Source organism: Microtus pennsylvanicus, chromosome 4 (genome assembly GCF_037038515.1).
Source record: "Microtus pennsylvanicus isolate mMicPen1 chromosome 4, mMicPen1.hap1, whole genome shotgun sequence".
NCBI classification, from domain to species: domain Eukaryota; kingdom Metazoa; phylum Chordata; class Mammalia; order Rodentia; family Cricetidae; genus Microtus; species Microtus pennsylvanicus.
The window spans coordinates 131,594,845-131,616,429 of record NC_134582.1 but is presented as its reverse complement, the minus strand read 5'-3'; the positions used below and the strand labels follow the sequence as shown (position 1 = coordinate 131,616,429).

The 21,585-nt window shown below is 41.6% G+C and overlaps 1 protein-coding gene across 2 annotated transcripts in view; it reads left to right on the top strand.

Annotated features, from left to right (window-relative positions):
* The first annotated feature begins 1,139 nt into the window (after positions 1-1,139).
* Cubn (cubilin) overlaps positions 1,140-21,585 on the top strand; it is a 206,598-nt gene continuing 186,152 nt past the window's right edge. Inside the window, exons 1-11 of one of the 2 annotated variants that reach the window (XM_075970518.1) lie at positions 1,140-1,255; positions 1,906-2,035; positions 2,957-3,052; positions 3,596-3,634; positions 5,908-6,009; positions 6,662-6,765; positions 13,022-13,148; positions 14,063-14,225; positions 16,810-16,941; positions 17,371-17,466; positions 21,123-21,241. In XM_075970518.1, the coding sequence (XP_075826633.1) occupies positions 1,143-1,255; positions 1,906-2,035; positions 2,957-3,052; positions 3,596-3,634; positions 5,908-6,009; positions 6,662-6,765; positions 13,022-13,148; positions 14,063-14,225; positions 16,810-16,941; positions 17,371-17,466; positions 21,123-21,241 (1,221 nt within the window). In that variant the 5' untranslated portion in view covers positions 1,140-1,142. Of the gene's footprint in view, positions 1,256-1,905; positions 2,036-2,956; positions 3,053-3,595; positions 3,635-5,907; positions 6,010-6,661; positions 6,766-13,021; positions 13,149-14,062; positions 14,226-16,809; positions 16,942-17,370; positions 17,473-21,122; positions 21,242-21,585 lie in introns of both variants that reach the window. The other variant, XM_075970517.1, reaches the window with a different exon arrangement.

Genomic DNA, 21,585 nt, shown 5'->3' with positions numbered 1-21,585 from the left:
TCTGCCTGGACTTGTCTTCTGTTTTCAAGAGTATCAAGCTTACAGGGTATGGAGTTATGTCTCGGTATAGTTTTTTGGGGATTCCGCCAGTGAGTATAGATATATCTTTGTGAATGTCTACAATGTCTTTTCTGGAGGCATGCTCATTCAGTTCCTCTGATCATTTTTTTTAATTGTGTTGTTTGTTTTTTTGTTGAATTGTGGGAATTTTTAAAAAATTCTGTATATTAATCTCCTTTGGTATATATAATTTTCAAATATTCCCTCCAATTCTTTGAGTGGCTTAAAAATATTTTTATTTCTACTTTGGCAATTTCATATGTGTGCATCCTGTATTTTGATCATATTCGCCCCCATTATCCTCTCCTACCCTCTTCTTCCTCCCACGGAGCCCCTTCTTTTCAACAAGCTCCCCTCCTATTTCTATGCCTTTCTGTGGCTGTGATTGCCTACATGAATGTGGGTGGGGGTCGTTTGCTGGAGCACAACCTCCACAGGGGTTCCCCCACTCATGAAAGCCGAGTCCCTCTGAAGTTATCCTTTGAGGCTCCTGAAAAGTGTCCTTTCTGGGGAACAACAGCTTTGAATTTGGACAGAGAATCTTTCTCCTCTGCCTTCCTTTGCCTTTTACTGCTCATATTTTTGTTGTTTAGGGACAAGAAATGATTGCAAATTCAGAGGCCTATTTCCCCATTTTCTGCTAATAGTTTTATAGTTTGAGTTCTTAAATTTTGGTCTTTGAAGGGCATTTAGCATTAGCGTTTATTCATGGTGTGAGATAAGAAATCAGCTTCTCCAGCACATCTGCCTAAAGCCGAATGCCTTCTCAGCAAGGACTCTGTCAGTGGACGTTTCCAAAGCTTGCTGGTTACTGTTTCAAAGGTTAAACAAATAATGATTAAGTTGTGCATCACTTAAGGTAGATTTTGACCCTTTATAAGTTGAACAGTACTGGAGATCTAAGATCATTGACATTCCTCAGGAAGGACAAAATAACTTAAGCCTTCTTGGAAAGCCTGGAAAGTTAAAGAATATTCTACTGATCAAAGTACAGCCGCCTGGGTCACTGCTCTCAAATTCCAGACTCCGTTGGCTGGAGTGGTCTCCCTCTTGCCTGGCGAGCTGGGAGGCTGCTGAGGAACATGTCCTCACATTTTCTCTGGGGTTTGGTTACTTTGTTAATGGTAGCCAAGTTGGATGGCGAAACTGGGGAGCTGGAGCAGAAGCGACAGAAAAGGATCACTGATCTCCATCAGTAAGTAGATGCGTGGCTCATTGGGGCTAAGGGACTGGGGTATGTCCTTGGCGTCTGTCCCAAGTAACCGGATAAGAAAAAGTGTAGCTATGTTCAGCGAGTCCGGTTTTATCCCAGGCTTTTTCAGATCCAGGCCAGCTGGCCTTGGTGAGTTCCCGATAGAATATCCCCATTGTCTCAGTGTGTGGGTGCACCCCTTGCGGTCCTGAGTTCCTTGCTCGTGCTCTGTCTCCTTCTGCTCCTGATTTGGACCTTGAGATTTCTGTCCGGTGCTCCAATGTGGGTCTCTGTTTCTGTCTCCTTTCATCGGCGGGGAAGAGACAGAAATCTTTAATAAATAAATAAATTAAAAAAAAGAAAAAAGTGTAGCATTTCCGGAGGAAAGCAGTGATGGTGGAAAACCAGCAGGGAGAAGGCTGGTGCTGGTGTAAGGAATTGGTTTCCCAGTCACAACTGTGAATGAGTCCTCTCTGCAATACCTGGGAAATATCATTAAGAAATCCTCAGGGAACAGATGATAGATAAACAGAAGAGATTTGGCTGGGTTGAGAGCAAGGGGAAGACGTAGAGAGACTATTGCTATGCAGCAAGAAACTGGTTTAAAATTCGGTGTACTAATTGCTGATGGTTTCTCTGGTTGAACTGTATAGGCCTCGGATGACCACAGAGGGGGGAAACTTGGTGTTTCTTACAAGCTCTGCCCAAAACATTGAATTTAGAACTGGATCCCTGGGAAAAGTCAAATTAAACGATGAAGACCTTGGTGAATGTTTACATCAGGTAACGCACTGGAAAAATGCAGATGTTGCTTTGTATATACATCCGATAAAACTTAGCTGTCCAGCTCAGTATTAGTCGACACCTTGAATTGTGAGCATAGAGAACACAACGGGAAGATTAGTTCTTAAAAAGAAGCCACTTGAGGGCTTCATGGCAGGGAGAGAGGGATCAGTTCCAGAGGGGGAGGCTCACTGTGCGGGGACAGATTAGACAGTCCAGAGCAGATCCAGAAAGAAACCCCGAACTCCTCTGGTGGGGAGGGAAATAAGGAGGGTACCGGAGGCAGGCACAGACGGGCTCTGCAGCGTCTTTGCCACACAGAGTGGTCACTCATTCTCAGGCTGTACTGAGTGTTTTCAGTTCTCAGTATTGATGGCACCATGTGCTGTGTCAGCCGTAATGTCAGAGCCAGCATTTAGAGCTGTGTCTAGGTCACACACTGTTGTGTATTATACGATTTGACTCCCGGACTCCCCAGGAAGGTCTTTATTACTCCTCCTCTTATGAGCTACAAGTGTGATGAATACGTTTTAAATGTCCAAAAATGCACAATAAATGATTGGGGCAAGATTTAAAATTCAAAACTGTACATTGTTGTGGTATTGGGGACTGAACCTGGGATTTTTACATACTAGGCAAATGCTCTATCATTGAGCTATATCCCTGGCCCTCTGTGCTTTTTAATAAGCACCTTAAAATGTTAGTATGTCATGGGAATACACATAGAGAAAACAATGGCATGCTGCTATAGAAGAGAGTCAATGGGATTGTGCCGTATCTATTTTGGACTAATTGTTATTACATGTGACATTGCTCTGGGGTTTATAATAGATAAGGCCTTAATGCTTGCTCCTGTAAGATGGAAATGATTTTTTTTCCTGTTGCTCTTTTCCTTTATCTTCATTTCTTTTTTAAAATTAGATCCAGAGAAACAAAGATGACATTATAGATTTAAAGAGGAATGCATCTGGTCTTCCTCAAAACATTCTTAGTCAAGTCCATCAACTTAACTCCAAGGTAAGCCTGACACACGAACTGCACACATCGTAAGAGCAAATGAATTCCTGTTAATCCAACTTTGTAAGTAATGTTCTTCTCAGGTGATGCACCAACCCCGTCCTGTCTTTAGATGTTTATCGTTATAACTGTGAGCTTTGGGGTTAAGTGGCATAACTGTAGTGGAGGGTAAGGAGTGGTGACGGGCAGAGGACAGTAAGTGCTACGACAAGGCCTTGTTGCAAGACTTGGCTTTGCTCCCTTTCTGATAGCATCTTCCTTGCTGATGGAGGGGAGGGGGTTATCACTGTCGTTTGTGCCACAGTCACAGTGAGCCAGCTTATCTGTGGGCTGGACTTCTTTCTAAAAGACCTTTAAAATGTTACACCATGGAAAAGAATGGGATGGAAAGGAATCCCCAGAAGGAGAGGAAGGAGGAGGGGAAAAGTTACGAACGAAAGTCAGAATAAAGAGCATCCCTAAAGGGGAAGCATAGCCAAGGTCACCATCACATGTGAGATGTCTCTGCCCGCTAATTGATGCATTCTCTTCCCACCTCTACAGCTTGTGGATCTTGAGAGAAATTTCCAGAGTTTGCAGCAGGTAAGTCCTGACACTGGATAGTCACTGAAAATATATAAACGTCACTTCTAGGGTAGATATGGCTGTTGCTCCTCTGTACTGAGAAGACTGAGCCAGAATGATTGAACCCAACTCGGGTACATAGTTACAAGCCAACTTGGAGTCCATAGAGTGACCTTGCCTTAAAAAAATACAAAAATGCGGTCAATAGTCTTATTTTAAGCAGTAGATGATCAATAGTAAGGACTTGATTTTCCAGTGCTTGATTCTTGTTCCAACTTGTGTCCCCGAGGATGCATGTGAGGTCCTGGGCATTATGCCACCATAAGTCACTAAGAATGTGAGCTTTCGACCTCTCACAGCCTTCGGCCCCTTCCTTAACTGCCCACCCACCTTTAGCCACGCCACAGTGGGCTTACTTAAGTACTCTTAGCTAAGATTCTCCCAGCTGTCATCAATAACTGGGCTTCAAACAGTTACACAGCCTCTGTAAATTGAACTCAGAATCTCAGGGGTGTACACAATGTTCTCAGTTTCCTTAAAACCTTGCTGGCTGGTAATCCAGCTTGAAGCACTTCCTAGAGCAAACACCCTATAACCTTGACATGGGTATGCCTCGCTATGTAAGTTTATGCTTTTCACCTTCCCTGTGGGTAAACGGCTAAGGCTTCTGTTGAAACCACAACCTTCTGCCCCCCAAATGTATAGGATCTATCAACACTTACAATTCCAAATGACATTTCTGCAATGTCCTGGTAATAGTGTCTGCTCTAAATAGTCACGGTTTATTTCTGGGGCAATTCAAGCATTGTCTTTTACCTTGGGAGTAAAGTTTGATGAGCAAGTTCATGCTCCCTTTTTATCACTGAAAATGGATTGTACCACAGCCGTTATCTCTTCAGGGAATAGCTGTGCACATCACGTGAGAATGAGCAAGGAACAGTGAGCGTTGTGGAGAAAAGCAGCATGGGAGTTTCCTAGCTGCTATGGTGCTTCCAGTTTTACTCCTGGTCAAGAACCAAAGATTGTGATCCAAATGAGCTTCTGCTGTCCTCTCCCCACCACTCAGGGAGAGATTTTAGTGATTCAAGTGTCAGTGTCTTCCTGCCTTTGGATGGGACAAGGGCTCCATGGTCTGCACAGCTGCTCCCCATTGTCTCCCTCCTGACAGCTAGCTGATTTTCCTTCCTGCTGGACTCCCACAATCTCGAGCATTTTAATCCCTAGACAGCCTTGCTTTTGTTCACCAGAAAACTTGTAAGTTTGTGGCAAATGTTCTTCATAATGTTCTTTGATCCCTTAATGGACACAGCTCATTGTGGTTCTGGAACAATGACTAACCAAAGGAAGGGAGAGAGCAGAGTTCATAATCACACACACACACACACACACACACACACACACACACACACACACACACACGTAGTCCTGTGGTTTAGGACAAGGGCAGAGAAAGAATGGGCTGTGCATGAAACAGCGCTGGGCCAGTTTATGGTCTTTCTTCTAGCTCTGAATTTATCCACAGACCCAAGTTGATTTCCTCTGAGCCTTTGGTTATACATGTGTAGGGATATATAATATACACTTTGTCCCTGATTTAAACAGAAGTTTGCTAAAGCCAATACAGTAAAATAGCTTGATTGCATCATGACTTGCCCCCTATGAAGCAGTTGCCCCTGCACCCCCAAGTCTTTACAAGTTCAGAATTGAAACTGGTAGCTGACGAAGGGTGAGCTCCTCAGTTTGTGTGCACAAAGGTAGGCCTGTTTGCTGTGCTGATCTAAAGGCGGTCAGGTGAGCAGAGGGTGGAAGGTGTATCTTAGCTGGTCACATTTCAAACAAAGGGGCTTAGAGAAAAGAGTTCAGTCATCTGAGCCAACGGCAGGAGGGTGGTAATAAAAGATGATCAGTTTTCAAAGGCTTATCTAGAGGTACCCGAGATAAGACCACTAGGCAAAGAATGGAAATTTCCATTGCATTTTCTTACTGCAACAGGAACATCCATTTAACGTCCAGACTCGAAAAGTTTATTCCTATCTGGTAGCACCTATTTCTCAGATGGGTGATGCTTCTAAGGACCAGGGAATTACCTCTCCTACCCATGTCTGGAGTTCAGAAAGCATTAAGGAAAATGAGCATGCTTGTTATTTTCTCAAGAGAATTGACTTGATGGAGAACGCGAGTCATTGGAGGAAGTCTGGAGGAAGCCCTCGCTCCATCTGCAGCCTGCCCTGCGCTGTGTGCCAAGGACAAGGACCGTTCTCTTTGACTTTGACTGCCCTGTTGTTTTTCAGACCGTGGAGAGGAAGGTTTGCAGTAGCAATCCCTGCCTCAATGGTGGCACCTGCGTCAACCTGCACAACTCCTTCCTTTGTATCTGCCCTCCGCAGTGGGAGGTGAGTCACATTGTCTTTGACTTCAAAATCAAAGAGCTGCTGGCAGGTGGGTCAGCAGCGGGTTCTCTGGACTCATTCAGACAGATCTAATTATCCACCAACGTTTTTAGCATTCTGTGGCCTCAGGAGGCAGAGGGAATCGTGCCAAACGGTGGTGAGGGCGATGATTTAACAAGTCCTTGGCCCTCTTGAGCAGCTCCCTCAAATGGCTAAGTAAATGGTAGGACGTGGTAGTTCTGTCAGTGTTGCCTTGAGTAGTTCAGCACTGGAGAGCAGGGCCGAACCTTGGAGTGTGTGTGTAAGGAAGTATACTAGGCCCCTCTTAGCCGTAATGAAAACACTGCTAGCAGACATCAACAAAAAAGATCGCTAAGCAACTATCCCCAAGTATAGCATCCTTTTGAAACAAGGATTGCCTATGAAAAGATTCTCCTCATGTGGCCACTGTGCTCTTGTGAGGAACTCTTTAGATCCACTGGGTCCAACCTGAGTTCTAGAGGAATCTTAGTCCAAGATTAAAATTAGTAATATTGTATTTGACTTTACCAAGGAGTTATTGTCTGTATATAAGTCATTAAATACATTCTGTAAATATTGCTTCCTAAGAGCCCATGTCCTATGGCACCTGACTGAGTTCTTTACACCTCTGCAGGGTCTTTTCTGCTCAGAAGATGTTAACGAGTGTGCCATTTACTCGGGAACACCCTTTGGCTGCCAGAGTGGGGCCACCTGTGTGAACACGATGGGGAGTTTCAGGTAACTACTTTTGAAAATGTCATGTGTATTTCTGAAAGACAAGAATACTAATTAAAAAGCATTGAAATTAATGTATATAGTTCCAGAAAAACTAGGAGTCCCTTAGGAATTACTTGACTTCTATTGAATGGTTCATGGATATTTTTTGCTCAAACGAATAAAAACCTTTTGCCCCGTGAAGAAATCATTTTGGCAGAATCTCTGAGGAAGAAGAAGGCCTCTGTGACTGCCACAGAGCACTCAACAGGGCATGGTGACACCTGAGCAAGAAGCAGAGGCTTAAAGGGCAGCAATGGGATGAGGTTATGTGGAGGGGGCAGCCCACCATTCCAGTGCCCCCAGGGTTGTGCTGATTCCAGGTTCTAGCAAGCTGACAGCTGTGGTAAGCGTAGTTCTTTCACACGCTGTAAGAATGTTGGCCAAAATGAATCAAATGTTGAAGTAACATTCAGAGTTAACTCTCTGCACTCTCAATTAGCCACGAGGTCACAGCCACAGTCCCCGAGCGGCTTGTCTTGTTCGCAGATTCATTTTTGTCCAATGATTCAATCACGATGGCATCTCGCCATCCTCTTACCCACAGTCTTTCCCAGGAAACCGTCCCTTACACTGAACTGGACCCCAAGAAGCCTCTGTATTCCCACTGGACTTTAGTAGTAATGGCCGCCCATGCCAGCAGCTCCAGAAGCACCTTCTCAAAATCAAGTCATGAAGTTTAGGCCCGGTCATTGTAGGATTTACTAGGGTATGGTTTCTTAAAATCATGTTTGAGAAGAATTTGACAATAGTTTTCACTATATTCTGGCTACTGTCCGTATGCTGAGGCTCTGTAAGGCTAAAAAAGCCAGTTCTGCTATGGCATGAGCTGCTCGTTGCACTGCAGGATAATCTAGCTTGATTAAAGAGCACATCTTTGCTCTCTTCCTGGGCCTCTGTTATCTTATAACAATGTCCTTCAGAAATGAGGGGCGTCATTTTGTTTTAACCCCTGTCATCTCAACACATTTTCTCAAAAAGCAGCCACGGTCCTTTTGTTCCTTGAAGCTGAGCTTTAAAATCTTGGTTCACTCTAGGCTAATAAACTCCACTCCTGCAAACTTCTTCTAGACATGTTTACAAATTCAATTATCGCGCAAAATCCAAAATTACCTCTACCAGAAGTCTAAGGCTGTGTGATCTGAGAGGCCATAGGGCACCATGAGCTGAGGTGTTAACAAGTCACAGCCTTGAAGGGACAGCCAGTGACCTCGTTTGAGGACTTTGCTGTTTGGACTTTGGCTCTAGTTGCAATGATGCTGGTGTTGCTGCTGTCACTCACGTTCTGTCTCCGCCCAATTCCCTTGAAAGCATCACTTCCTGGTTTCTGCTGATGGGCGTTTATCAAAGAGAGACCAGTGACACCTATCCCAACTTGACTCCTGGCACATGTAATTGCTTGGTCCCCAGTATCTAATAGTGTCCTGGAGATTAGATATAATTCCAGTCCTCACTTATCATCACTGTGGGTGCTTTCTGTGCCAGTTGAGTGGTGGTTGTGTGGGTGGAATGGGAGCCGTGCACACAAGCCGTTACTGTGGCCCTTCAGGGCATAATTTTTCATACCTACCCCTATGAAGGTGGGAAGGAGGTACGACCCTGCAGCACCCACAATTCACAGTTCTTCACTGCATGCCAAGGAGGAGACACTCACAGGGGAAGGTGAGAGGAAGAGGGCGGGAGCCTGAGTGACAGGGGAAGGAGAAAGGAAGTGAAAGTTAATTTGCTGAGAGTTGTTTCTCGTTGGTAGGGTCCTTCGCAAGACAGTATTAGACTTGTTCTGCTCCCTGTGGGAAGAAAAGCACACAGACTTCTTGGGATTCTGGGATGTTTATTGTTTCTAGTCTCCATCTCGTGTAGTTTTGCTGGGGGACATGAGAGAACAGAACACTAAACTATGCCCTCTTCTTGGTATGAGAATAGATTAGAAGGCCTTGAGAACCCCAATTGAGTACTTATATCTTAAACACATAAATGTAGGTGTATCCCATAGTGTGTGTGTGTGTGTGTGTGTGTTTGCATACATGGGTGTGAACATCCATGTATGTAGAAGACAGAGAACAATCTCAGGTATCATGCCTCAGGCTCAGGTGCCATTCACCTTGGGGTTTTTTTTTGTAATTTTTATTATTATTTTATATTTGTGCCTGGGTGATTTGCCTGAATGTATGTCTGTGTACCACATGCATCCCTGGCATTCCCAGAGGTCAAAGAGGAGTTGGTTCCCTAGATCTGGAGTTACAGATGGTTGTGAGCTGCCTTGTGGGTAGTGGGAATCGAACCCATGTACTCCGGAAGATCAGCAAGTTCTCTTCACTGCCTGCCCATCTGTCCATCCCCTGCTCTTGTTTTTGGAGACAGAGTCTTTCACTGACCTGGTGACTGGCCGGCCAGCAAGAGTTTGGGATCTACCTCCCTCTCCTGCCCCGGCTCCAGGGTTATAAGCACAAGCCACTGCACCTGGACCTTTATTTTAAAAAAAATGGATTCTGGATATTGATCCCTGGTCTTCATGCTTACAATTCACTGGCTAAGCCATTGCCCCTATCCTGGAGTAACATCTTGAAGGGTTAATATAAAATAATGAGCAAAAATTTAGTTATTGCTTTGTGAGTCAGTACATAATAAAACAATGAACAATTAATCATTTCTTGAATTCTGCTAATTATGTGAGGTTAAAATGCTTATTAATCAGTGGTTTCATTGAGGTTAGAAACCCTTGAAGAAACAGTTGCGTGGATTTGATAAGGAAAATGTGAGCTGCTATTGAATTGATCTGGATATACAAGGTGTGGGTGCGGTGGGTGAAGCCGGCTCCAGTGTAAAGGCCACCTCAATTTGAAAAACTCTGTGAGTTAGTTTAGTTGAGGGAAAATGAAATTCTTTCTTAACAAGATGAATAATGCATAATGATGAATATCATTGGGAAGATGAGGCACCATGCAAAGTCCTGATTAGTTGGGATCCTTGTTTCATAGCCATTTTCTTTTGTTTAGGTAAAAAATCTTTTTCTAGAATGGTAAGAGAAAACTTGGCCAGTTTCCACCAATCCCTGTGGCTCAAATCTTGCCCCCAGCTACCATGAGAGCCAACAGGAAGATGGTTTTTCTCTTCTTGGAGTTATGGTTTCATCTTCATTGTAAAAGTTATCTCTGATTGTTTCCCGACTTGCTTTATATGTAAGACAGCTCTTGGGGTCTTACATACTGACATCCCAAGATGGAATATGTACCTAAGGTGTAGATCTACAATGCTTTCAAGGAAGAAAACTGCGTTTGCTCCCCAAGCACATGAAGGGAATTCTGTATATCTTATTTTATCTCCATATCATTGATACATTTTAAAATATTGAGAAATTTAGATAACGAAGATAATCCTGCTTAGGATCAGATAGTAGTTAGGTATTAAACTTGATATCTCTTTAGTTACTTAGTATACTGATATTGAGTCATGGACTCTGAAACAAGTTATGTAAGACTATGGAAGGATATTTGATGTCTTCTCAATTGACAAGCGCATTGGTATTTCCTCCAATAAAAGGTTTTTGAAATAACTAATAACTAAGGTCTGGAGAAATAGCTCAGCAGTTAAATACAATTGCTGCAAAAAATTGATGAGCTAATAGGATGCCTGGATCTTATGGTTGTAGAAAACCCGACCCCTGATCTCAACACACATATCCACATATATGGAATATACATATCCACACTCAATCCCACACATCATATACACACATGCACACACAATAAATAAGTTTAAAACGAATACTATCAAAGGCAAGAATATTAGTAAGGTAGTTTTAAAATACACATATGACCTTTATATTGCTTGATTAGTATTTATATGATGAATTACTCTTTTCCTTCAAAAGCCATACTGAGTCACTTCGAAAACATACTTTGCATGCAAATGCTGTTATATTAAAAAGACACACAACTGCAAAACCTTCACACTCACTTACTTTATTCATGAGAACAGAAATGTAACATGGAAAAACAATGGCACTGGAGTAAAACAAACCTGGGTTTTTATTAAGATTCTTTCAGATATCAGCTCTCTGTCAGTAGGCAATGCATGTCTGTTAAAATAAGATCAAAATTCTTGCCTTTGAAGATCATGGCAAGGAAGCCTATAGTTTACCTGTTTTATTTTCTGCATCTTCCTCTTATTAGCTAGATGAAAGAAGATTTAAGTGAAAGAAGATTACCTTGTATGTGGCTTAAAAGAGTATGAGATTAATGAGGAAATACCTCATTTCCAGGTGACAATAGTTAGGCAGAAGGCAGTGGGAACTAAGGAGAGGAGGTTGCTCTCAGATGCATGACGGCAATATCCTCTGGCATCTTAAATAATTTTCCAGTGGCTAAGTCCTTAGCTTTAAGAGAGACACATTTCAGAGTACTTCCTAGAGAGGAATGCCATTAGAAAGGATCATGAGATCGTTAGCAGTGTCTGGGGCAAACAGTGACTGTTTGCTTGGGATTTAAACCTGTGTCACTAGGTCCTAGCTGTTCCCAAACTTCCAGGTATCCCTTACACAGCAAATACATTGATAAAAGCTTGCAATAACTGGCTCTGAGATTGGTTTTTTTTACATGTAAAATGCATGGATAAGACAGAAAAATGTTTAGCAATCAATCAAATGCTTAAATAGGTATAAGAAATGTTTGAAGATATTGTAATCCCAGAGTGTAATTAAATCCACTGGAAGAATACTCTATGCTACAGCGAGATCCACAGAAGAAAGGGAACAAAGCAGAAGGGGAAGTCTAGAAAGGGATGAGTAAGTTGTAGGGTAGGGAGCTAACATCCGAGTGTAAGTTTAATCACTAATTATTATTAATCTATGACCTGGTCTTAATGATAAAAATAATCCTGGCATGCTCGTAGATAGAATCTGTTGTTTAAATAACTTTTATATATAGTGGTGCTATAAATTGCATGGATCATATTTACATATTTTACAAAATATCCATTTACTTAGAATAGAATCTTAACTATGTAGCCTGGTATTTTTCATCAGGGGGATCTGGCAACTCTACATGTTAGGGCATGGATGCAGCTCCTCATATCCGTACTCCCCATGTCTGGCAATACTCATTGGTCACTTTTTACTTGGAAATGACTCAAAGGGGCCACACCAGCAATTGTTTCCGGGTCCAGCCATGGCATGCCTTGTCCTGTATCTCTGCTTGTCTCCGGACTGTTTTTAAACTCACTTCTTGCACTACCTCCCCACACTTTGGCTTCTGTGACTGGCTGAGCCCCCAGTACCTTAATGCATATTGCTAAAAGAACCTTTCCACTTTGCAGCCAGCATTCTTTTCCAGAACCATCAGAAACTAGCTCAAGGTTGCAGGCATGAGAGACAGACGTGCCGTGCAGACACCCCCTCACCCTTGCCTCTGGCATCAGCCCTGATGTTCAATTCCCTTCGTGATGATTCTCTGCTGGAAACTAACAGTGACCTCTGAGCTTCATTTTTGCACTCTCTAGGGTGTGACCAGATTAAGCCTGTGTGAGTCCTTCATCCCCTGCCACACCTCCTCACTCCTGCTCCTACCACATTGCACATATACAGCTAAGCCAAACTTAGAGTCAAACAGTAACTTAAGCCAACTTTCCCTCTTCTACTTTTGCTCACCTGGCATTCTCTAGTGGTAGAACGTCTCCTGGTATTTAGCTATCATATGATAATTATGTTTTGTCATGCATTAAAATATGACTATGAAGGAACTATCCCACTATCAACTACTTATCTTCCTGGCATAATGCATCTTGTCCTCTGTGATATAAAGGCACTGACCATAGATAATGGTCTACACTTGCTGGCAGGTGCCAAAGGATGGATGCTGAGTGAACTTGCTGATCTTTTCTTTTCCCTTCTTGAATGAACTCTGTCACCCATGTTTTACAGACATCTGCCCTTTGAAAGTACTGTTTGATGACTTGAGATCAAGAGAATTTATGGCTGTGGTTCCACGAGACATTGGGTTGTGTTTCTCTAAGAGGCGATCTGCAAAGATAGCGTGTCGCCTCCACGCTCTGCTTGGAGAAGAGCTGGGGCATTTCATCCAAAGGCTGCAGCTGACACAGCAGCAGGGCTGGCTTATTATTAACGTTATTGGGTTGCAGTGGGGACATTCCTCACTGATGCTAATAGACAGCTTCTGGAATTAAAGGCACAAACCCTGACACTGTGCTCTTGTATGATCCACAGATGTGACTGCACGCCTGATACGTATGGACCCCAGTGTGCATCCAAATACAACGACTGTGAACAGGGCTCGAAGCAGCTCTGTAAGCATGGCATCTGTGAGGATTTAGAGCGAGTGCAACATGGACAGGTGTGTTCTCCACCCCTCCCTCCCCCCGGGGCTCCTTGCGGAAGCCACAGCTACCCTCTTCACAACTGTGGCTGACTCTGCACCAGCATGGTGCCGGGAGTGACCCAAGAGGTGAAGTCACTGCCATCCTTTAGCAGGACACACACAGACCAGGAGGGAGATGACATAAAGAAAACTGGATTCAGAAAATAGAAAATAAGTCTGTCGTGTAAAATATGAACCTTCTTATTATTCCTTGGTGAATCTCTCTGGGAGGCATGACCTCCTGACCTGTGAGTCTGACGGCAACAAGACAAGATGTGTAATGTTACAGGCCGTGTTGTCAACAGCAGCTGATGTTTGGGCTGAACTGGCTCGAGTCATGAGTGAGGCAGATGAGTGGGGCAGACTTTATGGGTCCTCATCTCTGGTGTCCCTCTGTGCTCTGGGTCCTACATGCCTAGTTCTCAGAACAGTTTTGCTTTTCATAAGAATTTTAGTTATCTATTCTTAATTCATTAAACAAATTCTTGTGTGATAGAAAACAGTTCCCTCTAGCAGTAGGGGAGTAGGGGAAGGAATGAAGGAGGGGGGAGAAATTTTTAAAAAAGGAAGTGATTGTCCCAAGTCTGTGCCTACTTGGGTGTTTATCCCTTAAAAACATAGCTGACTGAGTTCAGTGACTTTAATTACAGCTCTTGATTATTGTTGCTCTTTCCTGGGCATCTTTGAAATAAATTATAGGATCCTCTTATTCTAAAATGAAGACATTCCTTTCACCATGGTCTGGTCTAAATGCTTAAATCATACAGGAAGAAAAAGACTCCCCTCAACTGCTCTGGTGCAAATGAATGTTAGAAAATAAAACAGTTTGGAGTTTGGTGAAATTCTCTCCTCTTCCTGGCTGTTTCCTTACTTTATTGTTTTCCTGACAGCCAAATTTTCACTGCCTCTGTGATGCTGGGTGGACCACAACGCCAAATGGCATCGCCTGCACAGAAGACAAAGATGAATGCAGCCTCCATCCCTCACCTTGTGCAGATCAAGTGCAGTGTTTCAACACGCAAGGCTCTTTCTACTGTGGGGCCTGCCCAACAGGTACATTCTTGGGAATTCGTGCTAGGCCCTGAATACCACACAGACAGGAGACCAGAATCAATTTCCCTCTACTAATGATGGACATTAGTATTATTCTGGGGAAGTGTCTAAACCTAGCTACCTGCTCTACTCAAGACCATCTCACGGGAGAGCAAGTCCCTGGTGGGGCTGGGAGATAAGGCACATGCCCTACAAATCTGTCCTGAGTGATAGTGGGGATCTCATGCCGTTGTTGTTAAGACAGGAAGCGTGCAATTTAAACTTGGGAGTCAGAGTGCTAACATCCTACTTTGGGGCGCAACCGGACATATAAACATATAAACCGGAATTTATAGGGTCTGATCTTGCATTGCTATTGCTGTCTGCTGACTAGACTAATGCTTAAAAACCATGCACTATAGTCTTATTTCTATGCCAGCTATTTGTAAATTTGGGCAAATTCCTTGTCTATTTTGCATCTCTTCTACAAACCAGTAGTTCTTGCTTTTGTGTGTCCTTGAAGATTCTATATCCTTGCTATAAATAGAGGTGCTCAGCTTTCTCAGTCCTGAACACTGAATCTTTAAGGGAAGCTGTTGTGTTGAGTTGCTGAAGAATCTGAACTCTGTACTCAAAGCTGGCCCAAGTTTGAATCGCAAGCTTCCTCTCTTCACAACAACGGCATGAGATCACTCAGGACGGATTTGTAGGGCATGTGCCATGGGAAAAGCACTGAGCTGGGATATGTGTTAGCTGGTGACCAGACTTCAGGGAGCTTTTAGGGTCACTTTCTACTCCTGGGTGCACTTAAAGAGTAGATAGAGCACAGCTGGAAGACCACAACAGAAGTTACTCTTGTATGCAAATACCACTAAGGTACCATCCAAGTTTTCCAATTCTACAGCTGCAACAAATACCAAGTTATGGTAAGATGTGATTTCTATTTTAAATAGGAGGAGTGGAGACTAGGAAGGATTAAATAACTTCTTCAAGCACACAAAGCTTATAGTGGGCCAGATCCAAATCCAGGTCTGCCTGGCCCTAGATCTGAGTTCACCTGCACAACATCTCCTCACTCTGTCGCACCAAGGCATGGGCACACATAGTGCTTTCGTTTAGGGATTTGTAGTTTAGTGAGTGCCTGCATGGTGTTGGTTTAGAACTAGCGGAGCTGAGGAGGTTTGATTCCCCTCATGTCTCTCAGGGTGCAAAACTTGCAAATAGCGGAATTCTTCAAGGTAATTAATGATGACAACCTTTAAACAGTAGAAATCAGAAAACAGATGGTTCAAAGAATGGGCACTATGCATGCAATTCTTTTTTTCATATGAAGAAAACAACGAGAAAAAAACTTATAAGGAAGAAACTGAAAGCTAAGTTTTTGTTTTTTAATCACTCCATTTCCTCTAAGTCTTAGAGGTTCTATCTGTTGCTTATAAATGCAGGGAACAACAAGAATACCTGTATAAAAGGAAAGCAAGGTAGCATGCCTTGAAGATCCTCATTAGGAGTAGAGTGTAATTCCATCAGCTCTTTTTTGGGTATTCACCTAACCATGCTCAGACAAGATAATTTCCTTAAGTCAGTGAATGAAATGGACCCCACTTAGAGCCAACATTAAAAGCATGCTAAGGATTTGATGATACTTAAACATGATTATTATGATATTGGGAAAGACTGCTTGTTCATTCCCAGCTGCCTAGACGATGAAATAATCACACAGAAACTATATTATTTAAATCACTGCTTGGTCTATTAGCTCTAACTTCTTATTGGCTAGCTCTTACATCCTAAACTAGCCCATCTCATTAATCTGTGCATCACCACATAGCTGTGGCTCTCTGGGTAAAGTTCCATCCTGCATCTGGCATCTATCTCCAGTGGGGCTACATGGTTTCTCTTGACTCCACCTTCCTTTTCCCAGCATTCAGTTTAGTTCCCCCACCCTATGCCTAACACAGAATAAAGCAGCTTCTTTATTCATTAACCAATAAAAGCAACACATATGTAGAAGGACCTCTCACACCATTATGTCAATGAATCATGATAGTTATACTAATGTTATCGTGATTAACTACTACATGAATATCTAAAGATGATTCTCTCTTCACCTTTAATCTCATCCTCCCTTTTCTTTGTAGAAACACAGGCACCGTTTTAAGCAATTCATGGTTTTATTAATATCCAGTCAACAGTCTACAAGCAAGCCCCATTCATCTAACACCTTTCCAGAATTAGATTATGTACATTTAGAACAATCTTTGGACAACCTGTTAGGAATCTCTCATTGTAATTGATATTTTTGTGAAGAACAAAATTTTCTTTATTATTCTTAAATAAATAAATAAAAACAAATAAATAAATAACTCATGTTGGGGGATGCATACCATAATATGCCTTAAGAGGTCAGAAGACAAACTGGAGTTATTTCTCTCCTTCTATCCTGTGGGTCCCAGGGATTGAACTCAGAAAATAGGCTTTTTGTTAAGTGTCTTTAGCTGCTGAGCCATGTTGCTAACCCAGAACTATTTTGTGGATGTCTTAACTATCTGTATTTCTTTCTCATTGAGTTGTTGACAGTGCTAATCTTGCAAATCTTTTCTAGGCTGGCACGGAAATGGTTACGAGTGCCATGACATCAATGAATGTGAGATAAACAACGGGGGCTGCTCTGTGGCCCCACTTGTCCCCTGTCACAACACACCAGGATCTTTCAGCTGTGGGAACTGCCCACCAGGTACTTCCCCAGGCTTCCTGATGCCACCACAGTCAATACACTTTAAATAGAATCTGTATCTGTGCTCACTTTAAAATGATTCCTAAGTAAGGAAATGGTCCATAATGTTTAACTTAAAGTGTAGGTTCAGCATGCAAAAATACAGCAAAGTAAAAACGGAATAGGTAATAATGTTGGTAGCCACAGCAATCAGTGAGAAAACACAGGACTGGGAAATGTTTCTGTGAGAATCTTTAGAGCCATTTCTCCATTGGTACCACATACATGTATCTATTTAATACATGCACTTGTGACCTGCTCACAGGTAAGGCTCATACATGTTAGTGTCCTTCTTCTGGAAGAGGTCATTCTGGCTATCCTCTAGTTAAATAAAACTAGACTCCAAGGATTTCTTGACATTGTTTCTCACTCTCTGTTTGCTTTGGTCAGGTTTCAGCGGTGATGGGAGAGAGTGTACACCCTTGGACACCTGCTTGATCAACAACGGAGGCTGCCACCCAGAGGCAAGCTGCTCCTCCGCTCTTGGTATAGGTAATGACTCAATCTCTTTGTCCTTGGATGTTTCAGTCAAACCCTCTCAACAATTCCATATTCTAAAAGTAAATATTTTCTCCTTGAAATTCCTTTGGGGGAGAGAAAAGTCTCACCCTGTAGCTCAGTTGACCTTGAAATCATAGAGTCTTCCTGCCTCAGCCTCCCAAGTGCTGGTATTATAGGCAGAACTATTATTTACAGCTGTCAAAACTCTTAGTTTGACCTTCCAACAGAAGTCTGACACATCACAAAACTATACACCTGTTGAAATGCAGTGATCTGCTACCCTTGAGTGGTCTACTTTGGTTGGAAATTGTTTCACATGATAATTAATCCAAATAATCACTTAATGACGTCAGTAAACAGATGGAGAAAGGGAAGGACATACCACCTTCTTTTATGACTCTTATTCTGTGCCGTTGGCTGGAATTGTGCCATCTGGCTACCCCTGGCAGCAGAGACCATATAGCATTTATTTCCAGCATCATGGATGCAGCTGAAACAAGGAGTTTACTTCTAGAAAAGGGGAAGTGGATCTTGCTATATAGTTGCTGTGATACTGCGTAAATGAGGGCCAGCTCCTCTATGCAGTCACACACCTCTCTGAGAATTGTACATTGTATGTCCCAGCCAACAGTCTGTGAAATGTACCCCAACTCTAACACTCTAACAATAAAAAAAAACTATTGTGTTTTGTCATGATACATTTGTTTTTTCGAGACAGATGTCTTCTTCTTCTTCTTCTTCTTTTTCTTCTTCTTCTTCTTCTTCTTCTTCTTCTTCTTCTTCTTCTTCTTCTTCTTCTTCTTCTTCTTCTTCTTTTCTTCTTCTTCTTCTTCTTCTTCTTCTTCTTCTTCTTCTTCTTCTTCTTCTTCTTCTTCTTCTTCTTCTTCTTCTTCTTCTTCTTCTTCTTCTTCTTCTTCTTCTTCTTCCCCCCCTCTCTCTGTGTAGTCTTGGCTGTCCTGGAACTTACTTTGTTGACCAGGCTGGTCTTGAACTCACAGAGATCCTCCTGCCTCTGCCTCCCAAGTGTTGTGATTAAAGGAATGCACCACGACCTTCTGCCCCCATCTTGATACATTTTATAGCCAACAGTTAATTGCTCTCTCTTTTTGTATGTTTGTTTGGATTTGTTTTTGATTTTAAAGACAGGATTTATTTGTGTGCAGCTCTGGTTGTCCTAGAACTCACTCTATAGATCAGGTTGTCCTAGAACTCATTCTGTAGATCAGGCTGGACTCAAACTCACAGAATTCTTCTTGCCGCTGCCTCTTGAATACCGGGATTAAAGGTGCGCACCACCACTCCCTGACTTGTTGCTTATTTCCTTTAAACTGCACTTTTGTGTGACTAATGAATAATAATATTCACATTTTTATTGATCACCTTTTCTATTTTTTACATTTGCTTTCTTATTGATTTGCAGTTTTCTTTTGTACCGAGGAAATCGTCTTCCCGTCTGTGTTTTATTTTACAGCACTTTGTTCATAGCATGTTGTTCTCTTGGCTTTGTTCTAGTGTTTTCTCTGTAGAGGTTCAAGAATTTCCTAGTCAAAGAATTAATCAGCTTTCTTATTTTTCTTGTGTTAGCATCATGTTGAAAAAAGTCTTTCCTATTGAAATCTTTGTAAATCATCTAGTTTGTTCGTATGTTTTCTTGTTGTTCACTTATGTATCAAATGGAAACCCAGATGTTTTTTGTCCAAATGGAAAGACTTGACTTCATCTATTAAATAATATCACATTCTTTGATTTTTCAAATTATTATTTTTATTTTTTACTAGTGCATCTTAATGTTCCTATATAGATAAGAAAACATATATGTGTGCATGTGTGTGTGTATACACAGATCTATCTCTACATGGTCATATACATTGTACACAAAGGAGTGACCATATGATTACTAAATGATTAACATAGTAGTAATGTGGTGAAGAAGCGAATTTCTCTGAGAAAACCATTTGATTTATCCCTTGGTCCCTTCATACTCTCCCTGTCTGACAATGGTCAAGGCACCTAAGGTCTCTACCCTCCAGTTCTCCCTTTGTAAAGTAAGGGCAGTAATAGTATTCATTGTGTAGAGTTATTGAGAGACCAAAATGAAACATGCACTTATGAAAATAGTTAATTTTTAAGGACAGAAGCTGGTCATATCTTAGATGATGTGATGTAGCATTTCGTGTTCTTCGCTGATCTTCACTGAAGCCTGTGCCCTTGCCTGAGAAATGACAGCAGATGTCCAGGCAAAGTGAGCAGTGTCCAACTGTGCCTACACCAATTCCCTCAGAAAACACCTTTAAAGAAATAAATAAGTAAAAGAACACATCCTTATGCAACCCTTTGTGTCTTATTTTTTAAATTCTAATCTTCAAGTAATGTTACCTGCGGGCACAAAATCATCACTATCTTTGTTATAAATAATTGGTCATGTTACAGAATTTATTCCATTTGAATTTTTCAGCAAGATTGTCTATCCATTTTCATTAGTGTTTGCTGGTGGAGGAATGTGTTTAAATTAATCATCATATTAATTTTCATGCATTATTCCAGCTATTTTATAGTGATAGAAATAATATTTCTGCAGTGACATGTGACCTTAAGCCATTAAGAAATCAGAACGTCTCTGGACATTACATCTGGTAGAATTTTTTTTTAAATATCAAAAGGGGTATTTGTTCTAAGCATTACAGAATAAAATTGAAAATTTTAGATGTTTTAATATTATCTTTAGCTTTTATCTCACTCGCATCATAATTATTAGTGGTACTGAAAGATTCAATCTCTTTTGTTGTTGGTTTTTTTTTTTTTGACCAACTTCTTTCTCTGACCGCTTAGATTGTCATTGCTTGAATCTTGTAACATGGAAGCAAAGAGCTTAGAAAAACTCCTGAAGAAACATGGGTGTTTGCATTTTGTTGATTGTGTTACCGTATTATTTTAATCTGTAGTTTCGCTGTGAAATTCCTTTGAATGCCTCAAATTCATTTTTCAGTGAAGTAGTATGTAGGTGCAATCTGCATGTGCACATGCCTGAAATATGAGAACTGCCCGTTTAATGCTAATTTTGGGCTATACCTGGTGCCACACCCATAGTCTCTCTTGACTCCTACATCACTGTGTGTCCTTGAACAGGACAATCTGCAAATGCTCTCTTTTTATCTGTAAAGATATAAACATTTATAGCAGGATATATTTATAGGCTTATCTAGAGGACTGAGCAATCTCTTTATATGATGTGTAGCCACATACAGATATATCTATTGCTTGCAACAGACAGTGTTGCCAGCAAACTCTTATTTTCTACTAAGGACCCCTTCCTGATAAAAAGTCCCATCCTCCTTTTCACATTTTCTTCCTGCCTTCCTGCTTGTATGTGGCCTTAGATTATCCATCATATGATATGATGGCATGGTTGCAAATATATATATATATATATATATATATATATATATATATATATATCTTTAAAATAAAATGGGAAGAACAAAGATTTTAATTTCTTCTCCTTTGGCTTTCTCTTGCCTGCCCATAGGAACAAGTGTCCTTGCTGTTGATAGGTTCTTGTCTAGACACCAGAGTTGAGTCTCATGACTGCCTCTGAACCAAGGATCCCTGCACTTACACTTCCATTTTTTTTTCCTGAACAGGGTTTTTGCCTCTCTGCACCTGTCCTCACGGATATACAGGAAACGGTTTTGGGCCAAATGGATGTGTGCGCCTCAGTAATATTTGCTCAAGTCACCCGTGTGTAAACGGACAGTGCATCGTGAGTCTTGCTACTCGTGGGGAGATTTAAAACTTGCAAATAATCATTGTCTGATTTGCTATGGTTCACACGCCTAAAGGCAATATTTCACATTTTATGTTAAGGTCTTTCACTCTCAGATTACAGATAAGTAGTTACTTTGGTTCCCAGGAAAACAAATAAACCAATAAGTTGATTTTCATTTAAAAAAAGATTTATTTATTTTTATGTGTATATGCATGTCCTTGCATGGATTTGTGGTCCTCCTGTGTCAGCAGAGGCAAGAAGGCATCATATTCCCTAGAACTAGAATTAGAGGCAGTTGGAGCTGTCTGATACAGTACTGGGAATTGAACCCTGGTCCT